Source organism: Aspergillus stella-maris (assembly GCF_047715825.1).
Source record: "Aspergillus stella-maris strain CBS 113639 unplaced genomic scaffold BDV14scaffold_1, whole genome shotgun sequence".
Lineage (NCBI taxonomy): Eukaryota > Fungi > Ascomycota > Eurotiomycetes > Eurotiales > Aspergillaceae > Aspergillus > Aspergillus stella-maris.
Genome location: NW_027396795.1, coordinates 807221 through 834031, shown reverse-complemented (window position 1 = coordinate 834031; position 26811 = coordinate 807221). Strand labels below are relative to the sequence as shown.

The 26811-nt window shown below is 48.8% G+C and overlaps 8 protein-coding genes across 8 annotated transcripts; 4 read left to right on the top strand and 4 right to left on the bottom strand.

The window, feature by feature from the left end:
* The first annotated feature begins 479 nt into the window (after nt 1-479).
* Nucleotides 480-3884, top strand: BDV14DRAFT_162284 (uncharacterized protein). The gene is made up of 4 exons (XM_073766872.1): nt 480-1097; nt 1195-1338; nt 1393-1885; nt 1952-3884. The coding sequence occupies exons 1-4, from the start codon at nt 775-777 to the stop codon at nt 3851-3853; spliced, it is 2862 nt and encodes a 953-aa protein (XP_073633881.1). The 5' UTR covers nt 480-774; the 3' UTR covers nt 3854-3884.
* A 1550-nt stretch (nt 3885-5434) lies between these two features.
* On the bottom strand, nt 5435-6452 carry BDV14DRAFT_162283 (Alpha/Beta hydrolase protein). Its single transcript, XM_073766871.1, has one exon. It carries the CDS (start codon nt 6250-6252, stop codon nt 5449-5451), a length of 804 nt encoding a protein of 267 aa, XP_073633880.1. The 5' UTR covers nt 6253-6452; the 3' UTR covers nt 5435-5448.
* Nucleotides 6453-9891: 3439 nt separating this feature from the next.
* Nucleotides 9892-10267, bottom strand: BDV14DRAFT_194702 (alpha/beta fold hydrolase; the record flags this gene model as incomplete). Its single annotated transcript, XM_073771984.1, has 2 exons — nt 9892-10124; nt 10189-10267. 2 exons carry the CDS (start codon nt 10265-10267, stop codon nt 9892-9894), a joined length of 312 nt encoding a protein of 103 aa, XP_073633879.1.
* Nucleotides 10268-12541: 2274 nt separating this feature from the next.
* BDV14DRAFT_194701 (uncharacterized protein) lies at nt 12542-12990 on the bottom strand (the record flags this gene model as incomplete). The annotated part of the gene is made up of 2 exons (XM_073771983.1): nt 12542-12868; nt 12928-12990. 2 exons carry the CDS (start codon nt 12988-12990, stop codon nt 12542-12544), a joined length of 390 nt encoding a protein of 129 aa, XP_073633878.1.
* A 1397-nt stretch (nt 12991-14387) lies between these two features.
* BDV14DRAFT_162281 (uncharacterized protein) lies at nt 14388-15639 on the top strand. Its single transcript, XM_073766870.1, has one exon. The coding sequence runs from the start codon at nt 14421-14423 to the stop codon at nt 15240-15242; it is 822 nt and encodes a 273-aa protein (XP_073633877.1). The 5' UTR covers nt 14388-14420; the 3' UTR covers nt 15243-15639.
* BDV14DRAFT_194699 (ankyrin repeat-containing domain protein) lies at nt 15285-18571 on the top strand (the record flags this gene model as incomplete). The annotated part of the gene is made up of 3 exons (XM_073771982.1): nt 15285-15573; nt 15660-16503; nt 16561-18571. The coding sequence occupies 3 exons, from the start codon at nt 15285-15287 to the stop codon at nt 18569-18571; spliced, it is 3144 nt and encodes a 1047-aa protein (XP_073633876.1).
* A 1643-nt stretch (nt 18572-20214) lies between these two features.
* BDV14DRAFT_186556 (major facilitator superfamily domain-containing protein) lies at nt 20215-22062 on the top strand (the record flags this gene model as incomplete). The annotated part of the gene is made up of 9 exons (XM_073770831.1): nt 20215-20292; nt 20399-20428; nt 20476-20575; nt 20629-20675; nt 20726-20877; nt 20939-20958; nt 20997-21059; nt 21221-21823; nt 21905-22062. The coding sequence occupies 9 exons, from the start codon at nt 20215-20217 to the stop codon at nt 22060-22062; spliced, it is 1251 nt and encodes a 416-aa protein (XP_073633875.1).
* Nucleotides 22063-22806: 744 nt separating this feature from the next.
* Nucleotides 22807-26466, bottom strand: BDV14DRAFT_186555 (NADP-dependent oxidoreductase domain-containing protein; the record flags this gene model as incomplete). Its single annotated transcript, XM_073770830.1, has 13 exons — nt 22807-23067; nt 23144-23282; nt 23363-23450; nt 23515-23605; nt 23662-23720; nt 23852-23928; nt 24003-24177; nt 25141-25202; nt 25249-25305; nt 25364-25490; nt 25553-26123; nt 26223-26338; nt 26403-26466. The coding sequence occupies 13 exons, from the start codon at nt 26464-26466 to the stop codon at nt 22807-22809; spliced, it is 1887 nt and encodes a 628-aa protein (XP_073633874.1).
* Between the last annotated feature and the right edge of the window lie 345 nt (nt 26467-26811).

Genomic DNA, 26811 nt, shown 5'->3' with positions numbered 1-26811 from the left:
GTAACCTATTTAACCCCAACATCTCAGCCATTTCCTGGATATGAGGTGGCTTGGGGGACATCCACGCTCATCCCTACTAAGTAGTCCTCTTGAGTTTTGGATAGCTTTATGTTCTGGTTGTAGAGTTCTTGCTGATTTGGTGTCCCTAGGTCGGTCACGGAGCGTACCACGCGGTATTTGGAAAACATCTGCTGCTCAACATACAGACGATCTCGCGATATTTTGACGCCTTAATAGCGAATTGAATCCTCCCCGCTTGCTCAACTAATTCTTGACGCGATCGGCGGATTTTCCGTGGCATGGTAATTGGTTGGATTGAGCGGGTTGGTATGTCGGAGCATACTGCCGTCCGGTACCGCCTGCCCCTACGGGTCGACCTCGCTTAGTCATCGTATCCCTATTTAGTTAGCAGAGCCTACGGGCACCCCTGAATGGTCAAGCATCTTGGTTTCCACATGGTAGGCGAATCACTTGGGTGGGCGGATCACCTGCCAGATACGTTAGCTGAGCCTAGGGCACCCTGAATGGTCAACCATCTTGATTCCCACAGACTCCTTCATATTTCCCACGTAGCGCCCTCACTACACTGTTTCTAGCGTGCCTGGTGCCCACTAGCTTAATCTAGCGTCACGCATCTCCCACTCTGACGTGGCCTATTAAGTCGACCACCCCCACCTTAAGCCACTGGAAAAGGGGCGCAGACCCAAGATGTGATATAATTGCCAGTGCAGCCGCTCTTGACGCGTGCTGATTCAACGCAGCAGCCCCGCTGTTATGGCAGACGACCAGCTGCGGACGCTTCGGCGCCTGATGAAAAGATACCACATTCAGTTTCGACCGCCGAGCAACGAGGTGCCTGGAAACCTCGCAGATACATTTAATAACATCAAGAAACTAGGAACTTACGAGTTTGATGCTTATTCGGCTGGTGTAAGTATTTGGTCATCGAAAGAGCCCTGGAAACAGCAGATGAAAGCCCGTGTTGAGTGGCTCTGCCAGCGCGCCGAGCGGTTATTCGGTCAGGAGCGCAACGAAGCGGGCTGGCGGTTCGGGCTAGAAAACCACATCCTAGGACGCTTTTTGGTTGAAGTCGCTTGGTGAGTGCGGGTTATATCAGGATTTCTGGGCTGATAAAACATGTCACGTGGGAAGAACTTGGGTCATTGAGTGAAGCACCACGCTAATCTTTAGCAGTCCAAAATGTAGGGCCAGAATCTGGCAGTCTGAAATACAGGCTGCTTTAAGTGAAAGTCAAATTGAACAGGCACGGGAACTTGAGCAACGGAGGAAACGTAGGAAGCCCTGCCAGTGTCCTCTCAGCGAACGACCTAGAGACCTGTAAGCTAGTATTTCTGATTTCCATTCTCACTTGGAGCGTTCTGACCCCTATAGCTATGAGATTGGGACGAATCCCCTCTTTGACGACCGAGCACAGGAGTTTGTTGTCTATGATGAGCTTCTCAGATCTCAGCTTCCCAAACAGGGCCCGGATCGTGTCCTGGGCTTGCAGAACACCAGGAACTTCGATAATTTGTTACAAAGTCCCATTCGACAGGACATCGCCAAGCATCCAGGTGATACAATATCAGATATTCTGAAAACTAGTCCTTTCAAGAGTGAAGCGGATCCGCTACTCTTCCCCTTTTTGCTCCTAGAGGCAAAATCCGAAACAAGCTCCAGTGGATTTGATGCCATTCAGGTGCAGTCCGCATTTCCGATATACGCACTGCTGAAGCTTCAAGAAGAATTGCGGTGCTGCGTGGACTGGCAATCAGGAGAAGAACGATTCGAGCCTTTGGTATGGTTCCTTGCCTCACGTGGGGATCAATGGAGAGTGTATGCATCTCATCTTGATACGGTGGCTGACGGGAAACCTACAAACTATGTGAGTATAAGTCTTTTGGAGTCCCGCCCGATCCTGATAAACATTCAACACTAATCCGACGACAAGTGTATAACACTGCTCTGGTCAGGGTCTCTCTTACACAAAGACAACGCGTTGCAACTTCTGCTTATTGTTGATTATATAATGGACTGGGCAAGGGATATCTACCGCTTGGCCATCCTGAAGCAACTACAATCACTAATTACTGGCCAAGCAATCGACGAGATTAGCATTGTCGACAGTGAGATCTTCTCCATGCGCAGGGTCGTCAATAATTGGATCCCTGCCCCTCCTAGTACAGTTTTTGGTGGCATTGAGGTTCCAGGCGATTTTTTGGATGAAGAAAAGCATGTCCTAATGTCACTCGACCACCAGGAGTTGCTTGGCTTCCCTATCCCAAATACAAAGCTCGGTTCGATCCGATCTGCCTCTGTAGTGGACTTTCGGTTTGCATGTTTCTGTCTAACACACCGGCATATTCCGAGCTTTCTAGAGATTATCGGGGGTCGATGGGAGAACAAGACAAGCACTATGAAGGCTGCACGACATATTATCAATTTTATTACGCAGTTTGACGAAGTACTAGTGATGTCAGGGGCAGATCTTGAGCTTCTCGAACAGCTTTGGACGGGCACTGCTCGCTCATATCCGGAAGAACGGGAGGAGGATTTCTACGTCGTCCTGGAGTGTGGCTGGTACTTCACACGCTCCTGGCAGATCACCAGACAACTTTCATGCTTTGCTATTTCCAAATCAGCATTCGATACCTTGAAAAATCATGCAAACTTTTCAGTACGTCGCAAGGCCATAGAGAATTTACATCAGCGGGAACGACGTTGTCCTCGACAGGTTCTGCAGCAGTGTATTGAGTGTCTTGCAGCTGGATCTCCCTGGCAAGTACTCCTAGCTGCAATTTCCTGCACGCTGGTCACTATTTATCCACTGCCAGTCCGACGCAGGGAAGATTTCGCACCCCCTGTCGATGTGCTTGGTCTTGGCTATGCCCCTAATGATCGAGTGAGGACATTCATTATGAAGTATCTCAAGCGAGTTCTATGGAAGCCAAGAAGACAAGTCGTCTTTTCAGCCCGAGAGGTTCAAGCCGCTCTTAGTCAAGGATATACTCGGGATGAGTTCCTAGCCGCGAAGGCAGGCAAGCACCCTAAAGACACAACAGATATGTCCTGGAAGCGCATATCAGAACAAAGAACGCACCTAATCGACGAAGAAGCTCATGATTTTGATTTGTGTGAACGATGTCGTCAGAAGCCCGAGACCACCATGTCCCTGTTTGCTCACGGATTTTTGGACACTCGCAATCAACCATTGCTATCGGACTACGGGACAGTGTTAATCATGTCATTAAGAGATCTAGAAGGATCGAATGCGCCCGACGCATGTGTCTTTGCGCTTAGACCCCTCCATGATTTGAAAGACAACCTGGCTCTCTCAACCATGATTGAAGATCTAATGCAGGGTGCTTATGTCTATCACACGAAGAAGTGCGACGTTAGCGAGATAAGAGCGAGCACCTTCATGAATTACAATTTGCCCTTGCCATTCCGTACAGCAGATAAGGATATGGAGGTTTGTCTATTGAACTGGATTCGAGAACTGCGCGATGAGCCCCTACTAGACAAGGAAGAGCACCCTGGCTACAAAGCTTGGGCTCAGGAGAAGTATAATCCGGCCGAATTTATGTTTTATCTCAGCATCGGCCATCTTGAACCTGAATCACTGCTGCTCGCTAAAATGGTGAAGTTGGATATCTCAGTTGGTAATTTAGTTTACCGAGTGAAAAGGGAAAATGGGAAGGATATACCTTGTGGTATTGAGCCTCACAGGACACTGAAGCTATGTGGAGATGATCTTGTCCCGCGGTTTAGCACCTGGGGCGATGGGCTAGACTTTCTGGAAAAGGAATATCCAAAGCAAGCTCAGGAACTTTCATCGTTGAACATGCCATAGATACTGATTGCAGGAGAGTCGACATGACGAGAATATACATCGAATTTGGCTCTTACAAAAATGTCAAGGCAAAAATATCCCTGACATTCAGAGGAGCTACCTGATTCCGCTATTTAACGTAAATCACGGATGATCCGTGGCCATCCTTGAAAAGATATGCACTCCTCATCTCTATGAAAGATGTCGACCGGTTCCAGCCCAGTTGGAGACTACCACTCGCCATTTTTCATCTCTCTGCCCTCATTAGTCCTCAATTCACTGATGATAAGAATACAGCTGACGATAAGATTCTATTCGCCTACTTCTTATCAAGGCCCTTTTGTGGTAAGTGTTCTGGATCTTGAAGCTGTAGTAGTATCGGAACAAGTTGTTATCAGCTACGACATACTCTGGGGGACGGCAAGGTCTGGTGTATATGTAGGTAAAGACAGACCAGATAAACTTGTTCGTGAGTCTTCGTCTCCACTGCTAACCTTGTCTATGTCTCGGCTGGGAAACGCAGTATTAAGTTTTCCGTCTTGACAAAATTCACCTAGTAGCTCGACATAATCTCTGCAACTTTGAGGTCATACGCCGTCCTGGCTTGGTTTCTGTCAGGATCGGGAACATGTCTTTTGATACTTCGCTTGACTAACTCATGTGCCAGAGGTCTTTTCAGGCATCGGGCAGGTTTTGCGGCTATGTCGTACTGCTAAGCGCACTCGTGTTTAAAGAATAGCTTAGTTAGCCAGTCTTTGAACGATTACTGTAAACGAGCAAACACTAGTTAAGGTAGCTTACAACTGAGCTAACTAGGAAGCTTAATCTGTGCGGTCCGTTTCTCGGCAGCAAGGCCGCGATTCGGCAGGTTCTGACCCAAGAGCCCGAGCCTTCTTCCGGAGCTCGTGGAAAGATCATCAATGTGGCTAGCACGGCTGGCCTAAGGACCTTGCAGCAGTCGTATACGTGTATCTCAATACTTGCCTTTCTCCTGACCTTGTTTTCGTTGCTAGACATCCAAACAGTCAGTCGTCTCCAAGGGACCCCGGCTGATCGAGAACGGTGCAAACGGGTATAGCGGCCTATTGCGCCTTCAAAGCAGCCCTGATGCCTTTGGCCCAAACCACAGCGCTCGAGTATACAGGTAAAAGAATCACCTGTAATGTCATCTGTTCAGGATGTAAGTGGCTGCCTTTCACTGTTTGCCTTTCAAAAACAATGAATTCACCAAACCATAGAACACAAGCTAAGCTAAGATGATTGGTTGTTCAAATTTTGATAACCAAACGTCTTCTTAAAGACCCCAAACTCTTCCACTTCATGCAGCAAAGCACGCCGTTTGGACTTCTGGAGTCCTGCGCTGGAACCAAACAAATCACCAAGAGGGCGGTGTTTCTTGCCAGTTACGAGGCGGCGTGGATGACAGGGGTTACAATGCCTGTGGATGGGGGTTTACGGTGCATGGTTGGTTTGCTATCCGATTACACGCGTGAAGCACCTACTATATGGTAGTCTGTGGTCATTGGTGGTTATTAGATATGTTGAGAAATGTTTAGAACCCACATTTAAAAGAAAATATATAGCTCAAAAAATTGCGGGATAGCCACAAGCAAGAGTCAATTTGCATTCACAAAGGCCGCCGCCTTCCGCGCCGCATCCTGTGCCTCCTCTACAAACCCAACAATTAAACCTGCCCCAAATGTATCATGCGGCGCATTTGCAATCTCCACCACCTCCACCTTTGTGCCCTGGTCCTTCATGCCCCGCGCAAACTGCACGTGGTCCTCGTACAGCATCTCCGCTGTGCCCGTCTGCAGGAACACCGGCGTGGGCGTGTAAAACTCGTTCTGGAGTGGCGAGAGGTACGCGAACTTATCTTCTGGGGCAGTCGGTGTGGCAGTTGGTGTATGGGTCTGGCTCGCACCCTGAGCTCGCGTCTGGGCCTGGTTCTGGCTCTGGAACCAGCTGTGCTCGTCTTCCCACCCTGGTGGGATAAAGCGCTCGCGGCCCCACGCAACAAGCTCCGCGAAGGTATAGTCCATTTTCTGACGCGGGTGTGAAGAGGCCTTTTCCTCTGCTGTGCGGGTCAGATCTACCCAAGGGCTCCAGAGAAGAGCGGCGCGAGGAAGAGGCAGTAATGGAGACCTGCAGGTGGGTTTTTGGCCGCCGGCAGCGCTGCTGCCGCCGCCGAGATAGCGCAGCATGGCGAGAACGAGGTTCCCACCTGCAGAATCGCCCGAGAGGATGACCTGCTCGTGCGGCACGTGAAGCGTGCGCAAGACGTACGCGTAGACCGTGATGGCGTCTTGGAGGGCGGCGGGGAAGGAGGCGTTTTCAGCGACAGAAAGCCGGTATTGCGGCTGCAGGACGGTGCAGGAGAGCGCGCTACTAAGCACCGTGGGACCCCAGCCGCTTTCCATCTGGCGGGCGCCGCCAAGCACGTACGCGCCGCCGTGGAAGTGGATTACGACGCGAGGCAGCGGGGAGACGGATGGCGGGACGGCCGGGTACCATACGGCGCCAACGGGGAGGGGGTGGATTGCATCATCGCAGAGGAGGATGTCGCGGTAGACAGATTCGTTGGGGGCAGGGAGTGGCGCCGGCTGAATCACGATGAAACGGTCACCCTCGCTGCCGGGGAGGAGGGTCTTGCGGGTGTAGAATCTCACGGCGGTCGCGTAGCGCCACCAGAGGGAGAATACTTTTGTGCCTACCGCCTGATGGTAGGTCCATTTAGGGTGTGGGCGGGTCGATTGCGGGATGTAGTAGAGGAGGATGGCGACGAGGCGCGCGGGGAGAGAGACAAGCATGTAAGTGGTATAGAGGATGGTCTTGACGGTAGGCATGGTTGGCGGATTAGTTTGATCTAACTGACCTCGAGGTGAATAGATCCGCAGGCCCATTCAATATAAGACAGACACCAGTTTGGGGGCCGGACAGGATAGCAAAAGCATTTGGCCACAATACTGCAACCCCAGAGGATTCTACTCCTCCATGTATCTATCGAGAGAAGAAGAGAAGAGTCGTTAAGCAAGAGAATCGGAGCCCTATCCTTATAAAGCGATTGCCATCCCACCCCGCAGGCATTGGGTGCGGCGACCCTATAGCGGTGAGACGCTGACTGTCAGAGACTTCTCCTCCATTGGAGGGCATGTTGGTTCTAGATTTGCTGCCGACGAAGCGCCACGAGCTGAACAATAGAGGACGCCCAGGAGCGAACGGGGGCCAGAATCCGAAGATCCCGCCAATCACAATATCCGTCATCTCGAACCCAAAGATCAATCTTGACGAGTTTATGCATTTAATTTTGGGTGACTGCTGCAGCTCAAATGTCCACATTGCATACATAGGCCTGCACTGGAAGGTGACCAGGAAGAGCTTGGTGATGCCCCAAACAAGGCACAGAGATATGAGGGCCCCGTTGAGGCGCAAGAATTCCTCGTCGAAAAGATGTTCCGGCAGAGAACGAGGATGGATACCTTGACTAATGTGATGCAGAGCACGAAGATAATTTTCTGAACGAAGAGATACCGTTTGTTTGGTTGGTGCTGGTTTGATATGGAAGATAACCTAACGCACTTGAAAATATCGATTCAGCTGTGGAAGCAGCATAAACTGGGGGTCAGACCCGCCAGATGCACCATTTCCCATGACGGCTGCAAGTCTGGAATTAGCATTCACGGTATATTTGTCATATGGCTGCCTTCTGGAGTCGGTGTCATCTCACCATATAGGTAGATAGCTTGGTCGGCATAGAGTAGAAATCTCGCCACGACAATGAGCTGATCCTCTAACAAAAAGCTTTTGTGCGCTTTGAACCGCGCCCAGGCGCGGCTTCCAAGAGCGACAAGCACCAAAGTCATCAGAGACGCCGACACTCGGAGCGCCAGGGTACCACTGGCTTGGATTCCAGCTATTTTGCTTTGATAGCAGCACTGGTTGAGCCTGTGAATAATCCTTGAGGTTATGGAGATATAGTTTCGTTCAAACAAGCGTAATACAGGGACAGGCTTGGCAGTGAAGGTCTATCAATCAAGACAACAAATGGATTGAACGGGGTAGTCGAGCACATTCACTGGGATTTGGGGCGGCGCAGGTGAAACACGGCTGCAGTTGTGCTACAAAACCAGCCCCTTAATTGTATCCATTGGTGTTAAGATTTACGACAAGATTTTCAAACAAGACTGGACACGTGCAGTGTAAAGTAATTTGATGCCGTGAAGTGCAGGGGGAACGGGGATCAACCTTGAAATGTGTCTGTATGGGGTCACAGCCATAATAATTGGCATTAAGTAAGACTAGTCTTGTAGAGAGTGCGCCTGGAAGGTCCCAAAATGGTATTTAAAGGGTGTATGTCGAGCGTGTTGTAAGATTTCTGACCCAGCAACATAAAGCTAAAGCAAAAGAACTTGTAATGATATCAAAGTATACCCTAAGTAACAGCACCGTGTCTTCCGCCATGGCAACATCCTTGCCCGAGGCCCGTGTAGCTCCGGATCTATCACAACAGATGGTGACGCCTTGGAGTCTATTGCCGTGATTGGCATAAGCTTGAAATTCTCCCAAGAGGCAGACACTCCCGCGAATATTTGGAAGTTGCTGTTGGATGGCCGTTCGGCCATGACCAACGTGCTTAAGAGCCGGTGGAACATCGACATTTTTACCATCCGAATCACGATAGACATGATACGGTTAGTGTACCCCAAATGGCGCCCCAATCGAAACAACCCTGACCACTACTAACAGTGACTTGTGCTTTCTTGGTGATTAGATGAGTGCTCATGGTAGTTACTTCCTGAAGGAAGATGTTTTGCTGTTCGACGCCCCATTCTTCTCCATATCCCTGGCCCAAGCACCTGTATGGACCCACAGCAGAGAAGTCTTTTCGAGTGTACCTACCATGCGTTGGAGAAATCAGGGATCACGCTAAACGACGTTATTGGGTACCGCACATCTTGCTATGTTGGCTCATTCTCGCGAGATTACGAAGCAATAATAAACCGCGACCTCAAGAGAAGAATCTAAAGACATCTACGAACTCCAAGTCTCTGGGTTTATAGGCGACAACTTCCACATACGGCTGTTCCGAGTATCATGAGAAGCTCAAAATAATCTTTGATGCGTGACGTGCTAGGGGGTCACATCAGACTTGCTCAAGCTGGTAAAGAAGAGCAAATTGCTGAACGGCCATGATAGCTACCTCTACCGTGAGCTTCGGGATATGGATAGAGTCGAGCTTGTCAATACTCCCCGTACGCCTTAGGGGTCCATAGCAAGCAACATCAGTGGCGCTGAGATAAAGCGCGAAGAATAGTTACATCACTCTCTACGTTCGCAACAACCTCTTGTCGACCGGGAGGTTTTTAGATAGCGGATACTCAGGTTTATGGCTGGGTGAGATAAACAGGTCGCCCGAGGCAAATGAGACAGGTGAGCAGGCAGTGAGCATCTCACCACTGTAATATCACCTCAACTCGCGCGGCGGTAGGATTGACATGCTCTTGATATATGTATTCCCAACAAGTATGAGTACATACGACCACAGGGTGTGGAGAACAGGGCTTCCCGTCCGCTCAGCCGTACTTAAGCCACACGCCGGCTGGTTAGTAGTATGGTGGGTGACCACATGCGAATCCCAGCTGTTGTATGTTTTTTTTTTTGCTTTTTTTTAACTACTGTGAGAGTCGCGAACCTGCCGTTACTTCTATCTTACGAGGCGCAGAAACAGTAGACAAGTCAACTACGAAAACCTTATCTACTTGGTGATAAATTTCATGTGTAATATACAGAGGATACTGTAGAATTATGTAGCATGACAGGATGAGGAGACAAGAGCCTTGATCAATTTGTGGCTCGGGCGTCGTGCTGTCCAGGGCACTTTCGGGTGTTTGCATTTGGGCGGTCTCCCGGTATCGAGGATACTTCTTATTGACTAGCTTGATGAGGCGTTGTGATAGTTCAAACGTTCGATCGATGGCAAAGTCCTTGTTCTTCCAGGTAAGTGGGTCTGGCAAGACGTTGCTTAGAGGTTAGGAACAGGATAGTAGCGGACATGCTGCCTACAGGCAAAGGCCCTCTCCCATGACATCCCTCACGAAGTCGTGAATACCCTGGCTAATCTCATCAGGCTTTTCCACCTGCAGAAAGTGACCTGCATTAACAGCCTTGACCCGAATGTCCGCAGCATATGGGGTGGTGTTAGAAATTTGGGAATCAGGAAGTCCAACAGGATCCTTGCTCGCCGTGAGAAGCAAAACAGGGCAAGGGATGGCGGCCTTTAATGGCGGGATAGCTGGAACAGTAGATGTCAGCCTTATTTAGCTTTCGGGGCTAGTGTCAATCCCATCAACACTCACCTTCTTCGTCAGCCGCATTATAGTCCCTCATGAGGGATTTGTACGCTTTGACGGGCCCGTTGAATCCACCATTAGACATGGTGATGTTCTCAAAGGTGTCTTTCTCATCGGCAGTAATATGTGCCGTCCAGGGCGCAATCTGGTCTGCAAGAAGCCACTTAGTCTGTCACTCTTGAGATGGACAGAGGCTCATTTGGAGAGGTTGGTTTCTTGTTTACGTAGTGTAAGCGCAGCTTACATATCCCGGATCATCCATAAGCGAGAACTGTTCCTCATCCAGCAGGCTGACCAGTACACCCAAAAATCTCGCTGTTGGCCTCGCCACATCCGGTAAGGGAATTACGACGATCAATGATTCTGACTGACCGGTGTGGGGGGTGGTTGTGAGCAAGTAGGGTGGTAGCAGCGATGCCCCGTTTGACTGGGGCTCGTGGAATATCATCAATTGGGGAATGAGAAAATCTTGGCCGGCGATTCTGATGGTGGCAAAGACACGTAGCCTTGCCTAGGGCAGGTTTGATGACACGCAAGCTGCATATGCGGATACTTGTCGGTCTCTGGAGAATGCCGGCGTCCTGCCCAGGGTAAGGGGTTCACGGCCACAACTGCTTAAACTAATGTTAGATTGTTACAGTGTGTGGCTATTGGTTTTTCTATTGACTAAATACCGACCTTTATATATCACAAGGTAACCAAGCTTGGAGACGAACTTGCTAACATTACTAGATCACTACCCCTATTCAAAGGAGCTATTTGGAAAGCTCTAATGCTAACAGGTTTGCAGGTAGAGGGCCGTGGGATATGTTACCTAAAAGCCCTACCTGGCATTCTTCCTTCATCAGTAGTCCGAGTTCCATCAGTGATGCCCTTACTAAACTGCCGCACTCCCATTCCATGTGGGGTATTATTTCTCTTCCAACTAACGCCGATCCTCATTATCTCGTCTAAATTGGGCCTTTCTCCATATCCTTCACGTCACCCGCGGCCATACACAGTTCAAAAGTTCAATCCCTTAACTACAGCCACCTCGCCAGACCACCGAAGGCCTCACGAGTGTCCTGTGCCAATTTCACGTAATACCCTTTGGTCTAGTCCTGGCAGAGGTAGGGCACTTTCCGGGCTGTCTCGAAATGACCGTTAGGACTCGCATTGATATTTGCAATGAGCGCTCGCGCGGTGAGTGGTTCCTTGGTATATTTAGGTGTCTTAATCGGCTGAAAGGCTTGCATATTGTGGCTTTGCTGACACTACCCAAATACACAGAGGTATCTGCGTATGTTACATTACTGAAGTGATTGTCTTTTTTTGATATTATCGAGGAGCTCGTATCGGGGTAACTTGGGGTAATATTAAAAATCTGGTCTGGGGAGCAGCCAATTCCTGGATGTTAAGACAGCTTACTGCTGTTTGTCTTTGAAAATATCCACAGCTAGATGCCAATCTCAATTCTCCAGAACGTCAACCGCAGGGACAGACCGATTGCAATGTGGGCAAGTATAGCTCCCAGACCCCCAGCTTTCTACAGCCTGCATTAAGTCCACCGCACGTGGTACCATTGGCGGTGCAAAGTAAGAGGAAATGGAACAACTGCGCTAAGGCTTTACTTTAAATCCCAGGAGCTACAAGGATAGGCCCTGACAAGGCCATAAGCTTGTATTACTAGTGAATTTTATCAACAGGGCCTGCGCGGCTGACATGAGCGAACTTTTGGATATAGGCATTCCTGCAGGAATCATGACCTGCGGGGAACGCCCAGAGCCGAACCGGCCATCAATGTGGTCGCAGAGCGTAATAGCTGCCGGACGCAGTTCATATCCTTTAGCTTCAAGTTTGTGGATCCGTCCAAGCAAATTGGCAATAAAGATGCGAAGCCAGCGCATTGCTTGATTAGCTAAAAGCTTGGGAATAAAGGTCTTGGCTAATAGCATTAGTTAAACGTGAGTACAACGCACTACTTTGCTTTTATTGACACCATGGATGACATGGTAGACCCAGCAGCTGGGTTCCAAGCCCAAAGCCAATTGCAGCCGTGGTAGAGTCACTAATAATAGAGTAGATACCTAATTGGTCTTGAATTCACGCATGTGATGGCGTCCAAGCATTTGTCCAAGTCCACAAATTTTTGTAACTTGGCAAGATAACAGGAAACTGGACACGCTCCTTAGTAGGCTACGTACGTGTAGTTGATACAGTGTCATTCTGCCCTCCTTCCCCTGTGCATATGGAGATATCATAACACATTGTGGGTCTGTGTCATGCGGGGAAACTGTGGGAACCAAGATGCTTGACCAGAAGGCGACTTTTCCAGCTCTCACTTATACTTGAAGAAGAGGCAGGTGAAAAAGTCGTTGTTCTACTTGGTCGGCGACTTGGTCCAGATGACCTCGAGACCGAGGTCCGTCGCCGGTATTAAAGGTGCTCTCCCACCCGGAACCCTGCTGCTCGCTGCCAGCCCCGTGCGGTTCCCGACCCACATGACTGTTAGGAGCAGCACCGTGTGTCTTGCCAAAGGTATGCCCACCAGCAATGGGGCGACCGTCTGCTTGTTGTTCATGGCCATGCGACCAAAAGTGGCGCGGATATCTTTTGCCGCGAGGACAGGGTCGGGGTTCTTATTCGGACCCTCGGGATTGACATAATCAAACCCATGTGTGCGGCAGCAAGGGGGTTGTTGAGCTCTCTGTTAATGTAGCAAGCATTGTTGCCCAGCCACTCCCCCTCCCTTCGCCTCCGGAAGACCGATTTGTCCGCCTCCCAGGTATCCGCGCGGCCGCCGGCTAAGCCAAAGGTCTTGAAGTTCATCGACTCGAGGGCGACGTTAGCGGTGAGAATGAGAAAGTTGGCTGACGAGATCTTGCTGCTGTACTTTCGCTATATGGGCCAGAGCAACGCAGCAAGACAAAACTGGCAGTGGCTTGGCCAACTCGACGGGCTCGAACAGCTCACTATGCATTTGAGACAGGGGCCATCCCAGCATCAATATGACCTCTTCTCTGCAGTCAGCAGCATATCAACGTACCAGGTCATACTCGATTAGAAACTGGACATGACAGAAACCCCACCTCCTCTCAGGGAAAAAAATAATAAAAAAAGCAATATAAGGGTGGTCACAAACTCCATGATCAACGGATTACTCTCAATCAAACATTCACCAAGGACTCATGAATCCAAAGATCCCAATTTAGATTTAAGCCTTTCAACGGATCGGCCCGTAGGTTTTTTTCTGAGTAAAAATACGCACTGCACTAGGTCTAAGAACCAGTCCAAATTTTTAAACCTCAAAACGGAGTTGTCCCTGCGGGGTTGCCGACAAACCCAAAACTCAGCTGACCCAGGGAAAAAAGCAAAGAGAGTTCGTACACCCGTTAATTAACAAACTTGTCCCGGCAAGTGGCCCTTTGTCCCTGAGAATAATTGGGATCCAAAGTCACCTCCTACAATCCATTTTGTTGTGGAACTGGCGCCAATGGACCATAATGTTCAAGTTATGATCTGGTAGCTTTTGGGGGGGTTTAACTGACGCTCCAAATTAGCACTCTGGTGGGAGGGGTGTTATTTGCTGACAAGAAATTAGCCACGATGCCATCCCAAGCCCCCTGTTTGCCTAAGGTTCCAGGATTAGTGTGTTAGATATGGTCAGGGATGTCCTGCTTAGGGTCGGAGACCTTAAGGTATTCTATTATTAGAAGAGAAGAAGTTAAAGTAGAAAGTGCAATTCGTAACGTGGCAATCTAACTATGTTACTGTTCACTAAAGATAAGGCACGAAGAACAAGACTAGCTAAGTTGGTAGTGAGCGTCCTTTATATATCCCATAGATCATGCCACAGGGTTTGGCTTCCTAACAGGTTGATGGATCTGCTGAGCGGCTCTTTGTATTCTGTGGATCTCTGAGTCCACACGGCTGGCCCGCCATGGAATCAGTAAGTGTTTTGCAGACGCCAGCCCGTGAAACCATGGCCATCCAACTTAGAGGCTTCTTTATGGGGGCATGGCGTTCTACAGACCGCCTCCTGCACACCAATTGCTGCTCCAGGCGTATTGGCTCTGACATCGTTGATTGGCAAGCTCTTGCCGCTGCCCTGGCTAACTTTGGATCATTGGTGTGTGGTGGCTTGCCCAACCACAGTGCGTCTTCCCTGCAGTAAGCAGGAAGGTAAGATTAGGCAGCGGCTCGACCACACCTGGCATTTAAAATAAGTTAATCTGAGGCTAAACGCTGGCCAGAGTACCATGGTTGAAAATCCCTCTGCCATCCTTAGAAGACGGAGAGCTATTCTAAATCAATCTTGCTTATTTTTCTTGACCCAACTACTCTGTGACAAACTTCCTTCACACCCAACAGCCCCGTACGTCCGCACCATGTTATCCCTGGTCGCACTCGAAAGTCCCGACTCCTACACGGTTGCCTGGATTGCTGCTCTTCCAATCGAGCGAGCCGCTGCGGAAGCAATGCTTGATGAGGAACATACAGCACCAACCGGCTTCACCAAACACCAGATTGACAAGAATGTTTATACGTGGGGTCGCATGGGAGAGCACAATATTGTCATTGCCTCTCTACCCGCTGGAGTCTATGGGACTACCCCAGCTGCGACCACGGCCTCTAGCCTGCTTGCCTCTCTGCCATCCATCCGCGTTGGCCTTTTGGTCGGCATAGGTGGCGGCATCGCTCAACCGGACGAGGAGCGCGATATCCGGCTAGGTGACATTGTTGTGAGCCAGCCATGTGGGACAACGGGCGGCGTCTGTCAGTATGACCTGATCAAGGCAAAAACAGGTAACAAGCATGAGCTTAAAGGTTTCCTTGGACGACCTCCAACAGTCCTCCTTAATGCACTCTCCAGCATCCGGGCGTATCACGAGCGGAAGGACTCTAAAGTTCCCAGCTTCCTCCAAGAGATGCTGGAGAAGAATCCGAAGATGAAGAAAAAATCCAAGCAAAATCCTGGCTATGCTTACCAGGGCCTTGAGAATGACCGCCTCTTCAAGGCTTCATGCGACCACGTTGCTGGCCTGGACTGCAAGGGCTGCGACGCGAATGGTGAGGTTTAACGTGATTCTCGAAACACCACCGACCCTGAGATTCACTACGGGATGATTGGATCCGGAAACACACTTGTTAAGGACGCCGCCACGCGTGATCAGATTGTTGCTGAACTCGGCGAGGATTGCATCTGCGTTGAGATGGAAGCGGCCGGCCTCATGAACCACTTTCCCTGCCTTGTGATTCGAGGGATCTGTGACTACGCCGATTCTCACAAGAACGATCGATGGCAACGCTACGCCTCGGCGACGGCAGCTGCGTATACCAAGGAGCTTCTGACGTATGTACCAGGTGTGGAGGTCCAAGAGACCAAGAGAGCGCTTGAGGTGCTTGAGTCGGGTTAGTTCTTATTTCTCTATAAATAGACCAGCAAACGCAATAGGTCAAATAATATATGTACATGACACCATTCTAACTGCAACTAGTTCATCAACAGATAAGTGACGTGCAGCAGACCACTGTTGCAACAAAAGCTACCACTGATTCCATCAGGTCTGACCTTCATACCGAGAAGATCAGGCACTGGCTGAGTCCACCAGATCCCTCTACAAATGCCAACCATGCAAGAACACTCCACCATAATGGAACAGGCGTGTGGCTCCTGGAAAATCCTGTCTTCCAGTCATGGCATTTGGGGCGGTCTCAACACCTATGGCTGCAGGGGCTGGCAGGATGTGGAAAGACAATTCTTAGTGCGACTGTGCTTGATTATCTTGCCAAGGGAAAAGATAGTCTTGTCCTTAGTTTCTTCTTTGACTTTGGCGACACAACAAAGCAGACTTTAAATGGCATGCTGCGGTCACTTGCTTTCCAAATTTACCAGAGTGGAGTTGACTCTGCAGTTAACCTTGATATGCTGTTTCATGCACACCAGACTGGCAGCAGCCAACCCGCGACAAAGGCTCTCTTAGACATTGTTCACAAAATGCTTGCAGTCCAAAGCAAGATCTACATTGTTCTAGATGCATTGGACGAATCAACAACAAGAGATGACATAATAATCTGGATTAAGGACGTTGTTTCCCAGCCAGACTTGGTCCATGTCCAGCTGCTCTGTACCAGTCGACCTGAATCCGAGTTTCTACGCCACATTCCCTCTCTGGTGCGAGAGCAGAACTGCCTACCTCTAGATACGCAGGCTGTTGACTCTGATATCCGATCATGGGTTACGGCACAACTTTCTCAACGGCATGATTTTACAGAGAAGTCCTTGTCCCAGGATCTTGTTAAGGAAATCCAGAAAAAAGTAGGTGACGGAGCCGATGGAATGTAAGGTGCCAGTTCTTGGAGCAATATCCTAGTGGTTTGCTAACACGCCTTGCTTAGGTTTAGGTGGGCATTTTGTCAGCTGGATAGCCTGGCGCGATGTCGTCACAAGACAGATATAAGAAAGGCTCTGGCATCTTTACCACGGGATCTAAATGAAACATACCGGCGCATGTATGCAAGTATACCAGAAGAGTTGAGAAATGACGCGATACGCCTTCTTCAATTTTTAGTGCACTCCAAGCGACCTTTAACATTGGCGGAAACTAAAGAAGTGATAGCAACACAGATTGAAGACGAGCCGCATGGGTTTGATATTAATCGTCGACTGTTCTGCGAGACTGATGTCCTGGATTACTGTCCTAGCTTGGTAACAGTCGTTGACGCCGCGGAGAAAGAGCTCCATCTTGCTCACTTTTCGGTCAAAGAGTACCTTAGTGGAATGGAAGATTTCAACAAGACAACTGCCAGCATTTCTATCATGAGAACATGCTTGACTTATCTCACGGATATTAGCAGTAGCCACAGAGAGCTGCAAGAGGAGTTTCCAATGGCCAGATATGCGGCAGAAGTTTGGACAGCCCATGCTGTGTTGGCTTCAGCTTGCCCAGATATAGTTCAAATGATAGTTGGGTTCTTGACAAAGAACGAGACATTCGAAAAATGGGCCCGTTTGTATCAGGCTGATAGGAGCTGGGATACTAACCCTGACCCTCCACAAGGTTCCAGGCTCTATTATGCTTGTCTTGCAGGGCTCGTGGAGGCTGCACGGGATATTATCCAGTATGGAGCAGATGTCAACGCGCAAGGAGGCCACTATGGCAATGCTCTCCAGGCCGCCTCATTTAACGGCCATCAAGAGACTGTTAGGCTGCTCTTGGACAAGGGAGCAGATGTCAACGCGCAAGGTGGTGACTATGGCAATGCTCTCCAGGCTGCCTCATCAAGAGGCTATCAAGAGATTGTTAGACTGCTCTTGGACAAGGGAGCAGATATTAACATGCAAGGTGGCCAGTTTGGCAATGCTCTCCAGGCAGCCTTATTAGAAGGCTATCAAGAAATTGTTAGACTACTCTTGGACAAGGGAGCAGATGTCAATGTACAAGGAGGCTACTATGGCAATGCTCTCCAGGCTGCCTTATCAGTAGGCTATCAAGAGACTGTTAGACTGCTCTTGGACAAGGGAGCAGATATTAACACGCAAGGTGGCCACTATGGCAATGCTCTCCAGGCTGCCTCATCAAGAGGCTATCAAGAGATTGTTAGACTGCTCTTGGACAAGGGAGCAGATGTCAACGTGCAAGGAGGCCGCTTTGGCAATGCTCTCCAGGCCGCCTCATTTAATGGCCATCAAGAGATTGTTAGACTGCTCTTGGACAAGAGAGCAGATGTCAACGCGCAAGGTGGCCAGTTTGGCAATGCTCTCCAGGCCGCCTTATTTAATGGCTATCAAGAGATTGTTAGACTGCTCTTGGACAAGGGAGCAGATGTCAATGCGCAAGGAGGCCTCTATGGTAATGCTCTCCAGGCCGCCTCATCAGTAGGCTATCAAGAGACTGTTAGGCTGCTCTTGGACAAGGGAGCAGATATTAACACGCAAGGTGGCTACCATGGCAATGCTCTCCAGGCAGCCTTATTTAATAGCCATCAAGAGATTGTTAGACTACTCTTGGACAAGGGAGCAGATGTTAACATGCAAGGAGGCCACTATAGTAATGCTCTCCAGGTCGCCTCATTAAGAGGCTATCAAGAGATTATTAGACTACTCTTGGACAAGGGAGCAGATATTAACATGCAAGGAGGCTACTATGGCAATGCTCTCCAGGCCGCCTCATTTAATGGCTATCAAGAGATTGTTAGACTGCTCTTGGACAAGGGGGCAGATGTCAACGCGCAAGGTGGCCAGTTTGGCAATGCTCTCCAGGCCGCCTCAGAGGAACACCATGGAGAGATCATCAAACTGCTGAAAGAAAGGGGCGCCACTACCCCGTTCTTAAAGCGGTCCCTCTCTATGACGGCAACCAGCCAGGCAAAGAAGCTTCGTCTTGCGCACCCTGCATCTTCTGAATAGATTCAAGCTGTTATTAAAACCCCGTGATTTCCCGTATACGCTCACGTAGTCCCGCGGGATCCTGCGGTGTCTCGCGAACCCTGGCAAGGTACTGTAAGCTCAAAGTGTCTTGGTTTATACTCACCTAGCTCTGCTAGTGTTCCTGAAGAAGTCTTGAACCTCGTCCTATATGATGATAGGCCGAGTACGGTGTTGCTGAACTTATCTCCCAAGGCAAGGCCAACCTCTAGTACGTATACTAGAGCTTATGCAGAAGTATGTTGCGAGTTACTTGCTTCCAAAGGTAGCTTCTGAATAACAGTATAGTATTGATCACGAAAGACAGAAGAACTAAATACAGAGGGAAATGAGCGTCCTTATATATCCTTCCATCCTGCGCGTAGGTAGGTCACGTGCCTTCCCTGCTCATTCCAGGCACCGTGCCTGAGATGACTAACCTTGCTGATTGGCTGAGGACGTCCCGTGACTTTCTTGGCGTTACTTGCTGTCGTGTCATAACACAAGCCTTCCTGTGCGTTGCTGAACCGCTGCGGGATAACCTCAACCTGACTTTCAGCTTGGCTACTATCCTGAACCAACATATGCTCCTAATCGCCGTTGTAGCTGGCCTGTAGCGCTCAGTTGTGGAGTGGCAACCTAGAATAATCCGGGACTCTGAAAATGATGATTAAATGCATGGCTGATATTTTTTCAAAAGACTATGTAATCTAAGACGGTGAGCCAATCAGATGACTTGAATTGCTCTATCTAGTACTCTAAGTGAAGAATTTAAAGCATGAAGACATTTAAGGAGGGTCGTAAACAAACATGCGGAAGGACGAGAGATCAGGTTAGCTGAGGTCGATATTTTGTCAACCAGGGAGGTGGAAAACCAAGAACTCTGCCTTACTAATCGATATCCAGCACCTTGATCGGCCTACCCCTACATTAACATCCTGTCAGATAAGGTCGAGGTCGTCCTGCTAAGCGTCGAATCGGACCTTAGGTATTCTGATATCAAGAAGAAGACGTAATGGAAAGTGCAGTTGTTATAGTATCTGGCGATCTGACTTGTTACGAATCGTACAGGCCCAGGGGAAGGAGAGGGGCAGAATGACGTCTGTATCGGCTACACGCACGTAGCCTACTAAGGAGCGGATGCCTTTAACGATAGGGCTCAATTCTATTTCTTCGATAGACTCTTGACGATGTCTCTCTCTCTATTGAGGGGTCGAATCCTCAGGGGGTTGGAGTAGCTTGGCAGCTAGAGATCACGTGGTCTTATACTCTCGTATCAAGGAGGATAGTATGTTCTGGTACTTTAGAAGAGTTTATTTAGTTAGCTTTCTACACTATTGGTAGTGGGCACCATCAGGTGATAGACGCGCCCTTTTTCGGCGATTCGGTGGTCGGTGCTTGGCAGCCAGCCCTAAGTTCGGTGCTCTGTCAGCACCGAATGGCATCCTTTGACAGCGGGAGTGTTTGGATAGCTGCAACTTCGGTGCTCTCGTAATGCCATGTTCCTTGGTTCTGCAGGGCTTAGAAATCAGGTCCATCAGGGGCTGTTGCTGCAGTATTTCTCTTCGCTGGGCGCCCGGCCAACTGCAGATTGCCACTCCATCTTGAGCAAGAAAACCAGAACCATTTAGTCTTTTTGAATTACAATGGCAAACACCAACGGTACTGCAGACTCAAGGATTGATAGTCCTGCGCCCATGGCTGATCTGAGCAAAGCAGTGATGGTAAGAGATTCAGCAGGATGCAGACATGGTTGCTCGTCTCATCTCTCTGTGTATGTTTTCTTCGAAGAAGATGAAATAGCTATAGCTATAGCTAACAAGTTTCTAGCTTTATACTTTTATCGCGGCGTTGGAAGAGGTTATTTAAACAGCCCTGATCACTAAAACTTGACTAACTGATCATAGACGATTGTCTCTACAGCCGCCGAATCCATCTCGCGATCTCTCAACAGCACAGAAATCGAATTTACCTGGATTGGCACAGCATATCTGCTTCCCGCCGCTAGTATGTCTCTACCTACTATGTGATAATGCTTCAACATTATTAACGAAACGCAGCTTCGACCCCTCCATTTGGGAAACTCAGTGACATTTTCGGTCGCAATGTAACCCTGTCAGCCCATCTGTAATCTGCACCAACGCTGACCTTTACTAGCCAATTCTCATGCTAAGCATCTTCGTCTTCTTCATCGGTGCACTAGCCACCAACATTGATATGCTTCTTGCCGGGCGTGTCATTCAGGGTATCGGCGGCGGTAGTATCCTCGGACTCTCCGCCACTGTCATCGGGGATGTCTTCAGTCCTTGGTAAGCCTCTACCTACCTCTTCCTGTTTATCCTAGGGATATCCCAGCTGACAATTCTCCAGCGAGAGAAGCAAGTACTACGGTATACTCGGCGTGACATGGGGAGTAGCATACTGATAGGTCCTATCATTGGCGGCGCTTTCGCCCAATTCGTTTCCTGGCGCTGGTGTTTCTGGATAAACCGTGAGTTCCTCTTTAGATCCTATAAAATAAGTCCCCCAGACTAATATCCTCACTTTTAGTCCTAGTCGCAGGCGTAGCCGGCACCCTCGTCATGCTCTTCCTAAACGTCCAAACACCTCGCACCCCAATCATCGACGGCCTCCTAGCAGTGAACTGACTAGGAACAACCACCATCGTCGGCGCAACAGTCATGTTCCTGCTGTGCCTGGGCTACGGCGGAATAGCCTACCCCTGGGGCTCGTCAATAGTAGTATACCTCATCGTCTTCGGTATCGTAACATTCACCATCTACGCCGTGATCGAGTGGAAAGTCGCCAAATACCCCCTCACGCCGCTACGCCTCTTCAAGTCCGCCTCGAACATAGCGACCTTTGCAATAGCGTACATCCACGGCCTCGCATACATCGCAAACCTGTATTACCTCCCGCTCTACTTCCAGATCATCCTCGGGGCCACGCTCATCCTATCAGGCGTGTACCTCCTCCCCGTCGCCATGACGGGAGTCTACATCAGCCATTCCGGCCGGTACAGACTACCTATCTACATCGGACTGATCCTCATGATCCTCGGCCACGGCCTATACCTAAACCTACAACCCTACGCAAGCTGGCCACGGATAATAATTTACCAGATAATCTCAGGTCTGGGACTAGGCCCGCTCTTCCAAGCACCTATCATCGCAATCTTCACGCTCACAAAACCAGCCGATACAGCCAGCGCCGCAGCAACAGTCTTCTTCATGCGCGATATTGCCACAGCCCAATGTGTCGAGGATCGCGATGAGAAGTGGACACCTTGGCCGGAGAACGAGAATGAATGCAAAGTCTTCGGGTGAGATTGACCAGTCTGGGAAGGAGCGGCACAAATGCTCGGCGACAGAGGTCACTGCATGAGTTCCAATTACTGGGCAGACAGCCATCACGATATTATGTTCTCCTACCGTGTATCTGGCGTGGTCTTTGAAGGTGGACATTATCTGGCAAGAAGCCTTTTAAAGCGGTAAATATCTCGTTACTTCTTCAGAAAGTCTTGATACTTCCTTGTGGACAGTGATGTGATGGAAGTCAACCAAGCTTAGTGGAGTGAAGAAAAAGGCTCAAGGCCTGCAGCTGATATGAGGAGGGGTGCATTTTGTGATCTAGAGAGCCTTGTGCTACGTCGCATCTGACAAGTGTAATAAGTGTAACCCCCTCCGTGGATCAGCCTTGTCCGATACCATCTGCCCGGGGCTGACTGACTGCCTTGAAAGGCCCCCAGAAGCCCCCAGCCTGTTTGAACTGCGGGGGCTTTAGACCACCTATTGCTTTTTCTGCCTGTGAAGAAAGTCAGCAGTGTCATGCAAGCCGTATATTGGTTACGGGCTGCATCTTAGATGCTTGAAACGGCAATGGTTAAGGCAAGCCAGAGTTGGGCCTAGTGGCCAGGTTCTTAAACTTGATAAGGCGGTCCCAGATTGGAGAAGCCATCCAGGGCAGGATGCAATTTAGACGCGTGAAGCCATCAGAGCCTTTGGTTCAAAATCTTCCTAGGTCTGTCCCCTCCATACACACATACCTTCATTAGTGATGAGACGGGACATCTTGGCTATTTCATGAAGATATACCTCACAATACTCAAGCTAAAGTTATTTCCTAATAGAACGTAACAACAGGCTCCAAAGGTCTGGAAAACAAAACTGCAGGTATAGACGCAAGCACTAAGTGAGGCAACCAAGACACATGCAACCGTCTCTGCCAGATCGTGGGCCTCAAATCGGCTCATCGGCGTTTTCGTCAAATATATTAAAGCCGATATGATCCATAGGGTCCAGGTAGCGTATCTCCCCCTTTAAACTAGTTATGTTCGATATCCTCTCCATATCGTTGTTTGATAGGTGTAACAGATCCAGATTCTCTAGAATATGGTGTTCATGCACGCTTCTTGGAATCACAGAGATATTCCGCTGAACTATCCAGGAAAGTATAATCTGTGCTGATGACTTCTTGTAAGACCGAGCAATGTCCGCAATCTGTTTTTCAAGACGTCTCAGAATCGATTACAACCAAAAAAAGAACCAAACCAACAAGTAAGCTAGAGTAACCTACATCTAGATCAAATATGGGCCCAGGGCAGCTTGCATTTGGATTGACCACTACGGCAGGTCTGCCACCTAGCGGCTGATGAGCCATGAGATGAATCTGCTTATCTCTGCAGAAGGCCAGCAATTCGGACTGCGGTAAGTATCTGTTGGTAGTGAAAGGCGGCGTCAGACTTCATTCGATGACGAGGGTGTAGAGAATTTGTTTTGCGAGAAAATTACTTACGGATGAATTTCGACCTGATTGACTGCAGGAGGAATCTTTGCTGTCTCAAGAAGCCTTCTCAGCTTCAAGATATTGAAGTTGGAAACACCTAGAACGTGTCAGTACCGGAGAGGCGTAGCCGGACCAAAGTAGAGTACTATCCGTCACCTTACCGATCAGCCTTGCTTTCCCGTTATAAACAAGCTTTTCCATGGCTGCCCAGGTTTCAGGATATCTACGAGACATGTCATAATCAATCACAGGCTGCAACCATCGCGAATTAGCAAAGCGTAGAACGCAAAAGTACAAAGATTGCTTACCTTGCCATTGGGATGACGGAGAGTCGTATTAGCAGGCCCAGGCTTATATGCATGAGGAACTAACATGCAGGTTAGAAATAAATATCTCAGTAAGCAGAGAGAAGTATTGTATACAGTGCATTAAGTATAGATCAACTATAGTGCAGTAGTTAGTGTACAGTGGAAGTTCAAGGAATGATTGTGAACGCACCGTAATCCATTTGTAGGGCTTCTAAGCTTTGATCAAGCGCTTTCTCAACATCGGATTCCTCGTGCCAAGTCTGAGCCCTGTACAATGCCGGTAAAAAAAAGGATTGGTATGTGATGTGACTGGGATGAGAAAATGCAGGCTGGGTGCTTACAGTTTGGTTGTAATGAAAATCTCGTTTCGCGGAATGCCACTTTCTCTAATAGCATCTCCCACCTCAACCTCGTTTCCATAAGCGGTTGCAGTATCGAAGTGCCTGTAGCCTTTGCTCAAGGCATACAGTACAGCTTCCTTGACTTTCCCATTTCCAGCGTCACCCTGGAATGTACCTAGGCCAATGGCGGGGATTGAAACGTTGTTGACTTGAAAAGACGTGGGAAGCTTTTCACGGTTTTCCATATTTATTGCTGTGGCAGAGAGATCGCTAGAGAAATAACAAGTCGGATACCCAGGAGATGTAGTGAGAGCAGAGCTTAGTCCCTTGGAGATATTATGATGCCTCTTCATGCGCGATTTATTCATTGGGATCCAGTAACCCCGCACGAAAAGTCACGAGGTTCTTGACAAAATTGGTTGTTTTCCAGTGTGATCTAAGTCGGTACGAGATTATACAGTACTGAAGAATTTACAAACCCTGATCGCCACATAACCAAAGGGGAGAATACAAGGTTATAGTTACCAACGAAGCTGTTACTCATTTCGAGGATCAAAATTTGCAGAACAGAAAATACCGGCATATGATTTCTCGGATATCATCTGAACCGCGCAGTATTGATGATAGGTCGTCTATCTCTAGATCCCTTATTGGTTATCAGGGAGTGAAATCGTTCGGGGCGTGTCTGTTAGACCTTTCATTGTCTCATTTTATCTTGTGCGATAGGTAGGCCGTGTACGAATATGTCAGCCAAGGAGAACTCATTTTGAGATTATTCAGCCAAGCCAATAATATAGCGCCTCGTTGTTTCACCTTTGCATACACTATTGATGAAGGATGCGCTGAAGGATACGATGGAGGATACGACATTTTTTTTTCGGGATCTAAGATCTAATAAGGCCTCTGGCCAGATATTTAAACTCCATACTGACCTTAGTTAGAAGAACAAGACCTTCGAGTTTCATCGTACCGATATTAGTCATTCGATTCGCATCCACTACTAGTAGCCACCTCTGACGCTCATAGAATATAACCCCTCTAGTACGGATGGGTTTGAAACATAGCAAACCATATACGCCCATCCTTGAATTTCTCGAGTCATGCGAGAGTATATCATCAACCTTTCAAGGCTCATTACCCAGATACTCTTCAAAACCACGGGGATATTTCTGGACGAGCGTCTTCATCCCATCAATGACCCTGGAGACATTAGCCCGACTTCGCAGACTGTCAGCTGTGTACCTACGAGTCACGAAAACTACTGACTTCTGGGAATAAGGCGGCGGCCTGAAGGTTGAATCTCCTAAAGACCGTCAGTTTATAGAGCATAGAGTCTTTCAAAAAGAGAAAGGGTCACTCACAAACTATATAGAGCGTTACGGTCATCGTAGTCTTCCTCAGGCGCGGATTTCGGGACATAAGAGTGATATGTGTTGAAATATCTTCTTGAGAACTTATTTCGTTCGGGCCGCCAATTTCCAAGTTCATCTATGTTTCTCTTAGCAGAAGGATTTCGTTTCTCCGGAGAGGTTGGGGGCCAGCCAGCGTACACTCGTTATGTGCATAAAAGGATGATGGATCAAATATCAGCGGGCGATCCCTCGAGGTGTCTACCGCCGTATTACCACACCACAGATCTCCATGAACCAGTGCTGGCTTGATAAAACGTCCAGCAGTTTCTAATGGTCGAAGTAGTCGAGGAATTACCTTTTCAAGCATTGCTGCTTCCAGACCTTCCAGCGCGGGCCATGGACCACCACGTATTATGTTCAGCTTTATCATGTGCTTGAAACCATTGATGAAGAATTGCTCCCAAGTATCCGTATAAGTATTGTCCTGCGGGAGGTCGCCGTTGTATGTCGTGACGTGAAAGCCAAATTTGCCATTCGGTGCCTCGCTCTTCAAATGCAAGTTTGCGACTTCCTTGCAAAATTCCTCGGGCTCGGGAAGCTCATCTGAAAGTTCGTGGAATCGACAAAAATAGTAGTGGGCTCCAGGTAGCTGCTTGAAGGAGCCCCAGCCAATTGGTTTCGAGGAAAAGTCCCCCACGACTGCATGAATTGCGGCTGTGGACTCGAACTCTCCTTTCAACGACTCTCTGCCATGATCGCCAAGCGATACCTTGTAAGCTCATTAGAACTACTCATCTAAAGCCTTCAGAACGCCTTATGCAAAAATAGAGATTCACTTGATCAGGAAAGAGAAAATAGTCGAGCTCACCTTCATAAAGAAGCTTTCCCAAATGGCGTTGTCACACACATCGATACGGTAGCTAAACGCCCAAGCAGAAGAGCCGTGGCTAGTCACGGTCAGTGGTCGATTGAAGAAAGGTATCTCTGTAGGCGATAAGTGAGCAAAATAGCCCCAACAATAGTCCCGAATTGAATAGCACTGATATACCTGACAAGATGAGCGCATCAATGGCAAGTCTTTGGCCAGTACCACTTTCAGCTTCAAAGTCCATCATTGGACTTTGGTTGCAAATATCGTTTTGGTCGATGAGGGTAAGGTGCTCTTGGTTCCCTTTCGCTTTTCGATCTGAATTGCAGACCAAGGTTCTAAATCGCCCATTATAAGTAGTCGAAGACCCCGCTTCTATATATGACCGCTAGTCATATAATCCTTGATATCTCTAGTGATTGATGTCGTGAATCTACGCCTACCAGTGACGTTCATAATTGGCTGTGTGGAAAGCAATCTGGGAGTGGCAGAGAAAGAGACCCAAACGACGCGACCGCGTCTCGTCCAATGACTGTTCATGTTTCTCGATATCGATGAGCTCGCGTGTAGTACGAAGCGGCTGTATGAA

Excerpts from the sequence above, each read along its gene's own strand:
- BDV14DRAFT_162284 (XM_073766872.1), top strand. The coding sequence starts at position 775 with ATGGCAGACGACCAGCTGCGGACGCTTCGGCGCCTGATGAAAAGATAC. Across the intron at positions 1,098-1,194 it reads TTTTTGGTTGAAGTCGCTTG|TCCAAAATGTAGGGCCAGAA; the intron begins GTGAGTGCGGGT and ends AATCTTTAGCAG. Across the intron at positions 1,886-1,951 it reads ACGGGAAACCTACAAACTAT|TGTATAACACTGCTCTGGTC; the intron begins GTGAGTATAAGT and ends TCCGACGACAAG.
- BDV14DRAFT_162283 (XM_073766871.1), bottom strand. The coding sequence starts at position 6,252 with ATGGAAAGCGGCTGGGGTCCCACGGTGCTTAGTAGCGCGCTCTCCTGC.
- BDV14DRAFT_162281 (XM_073766870.1), top strand. The coding sequence starts at position 14,421 with ATGGTTGAAAATCCCTCTGCCATCCTTAGAAGACGGAGAGCTATTCTA.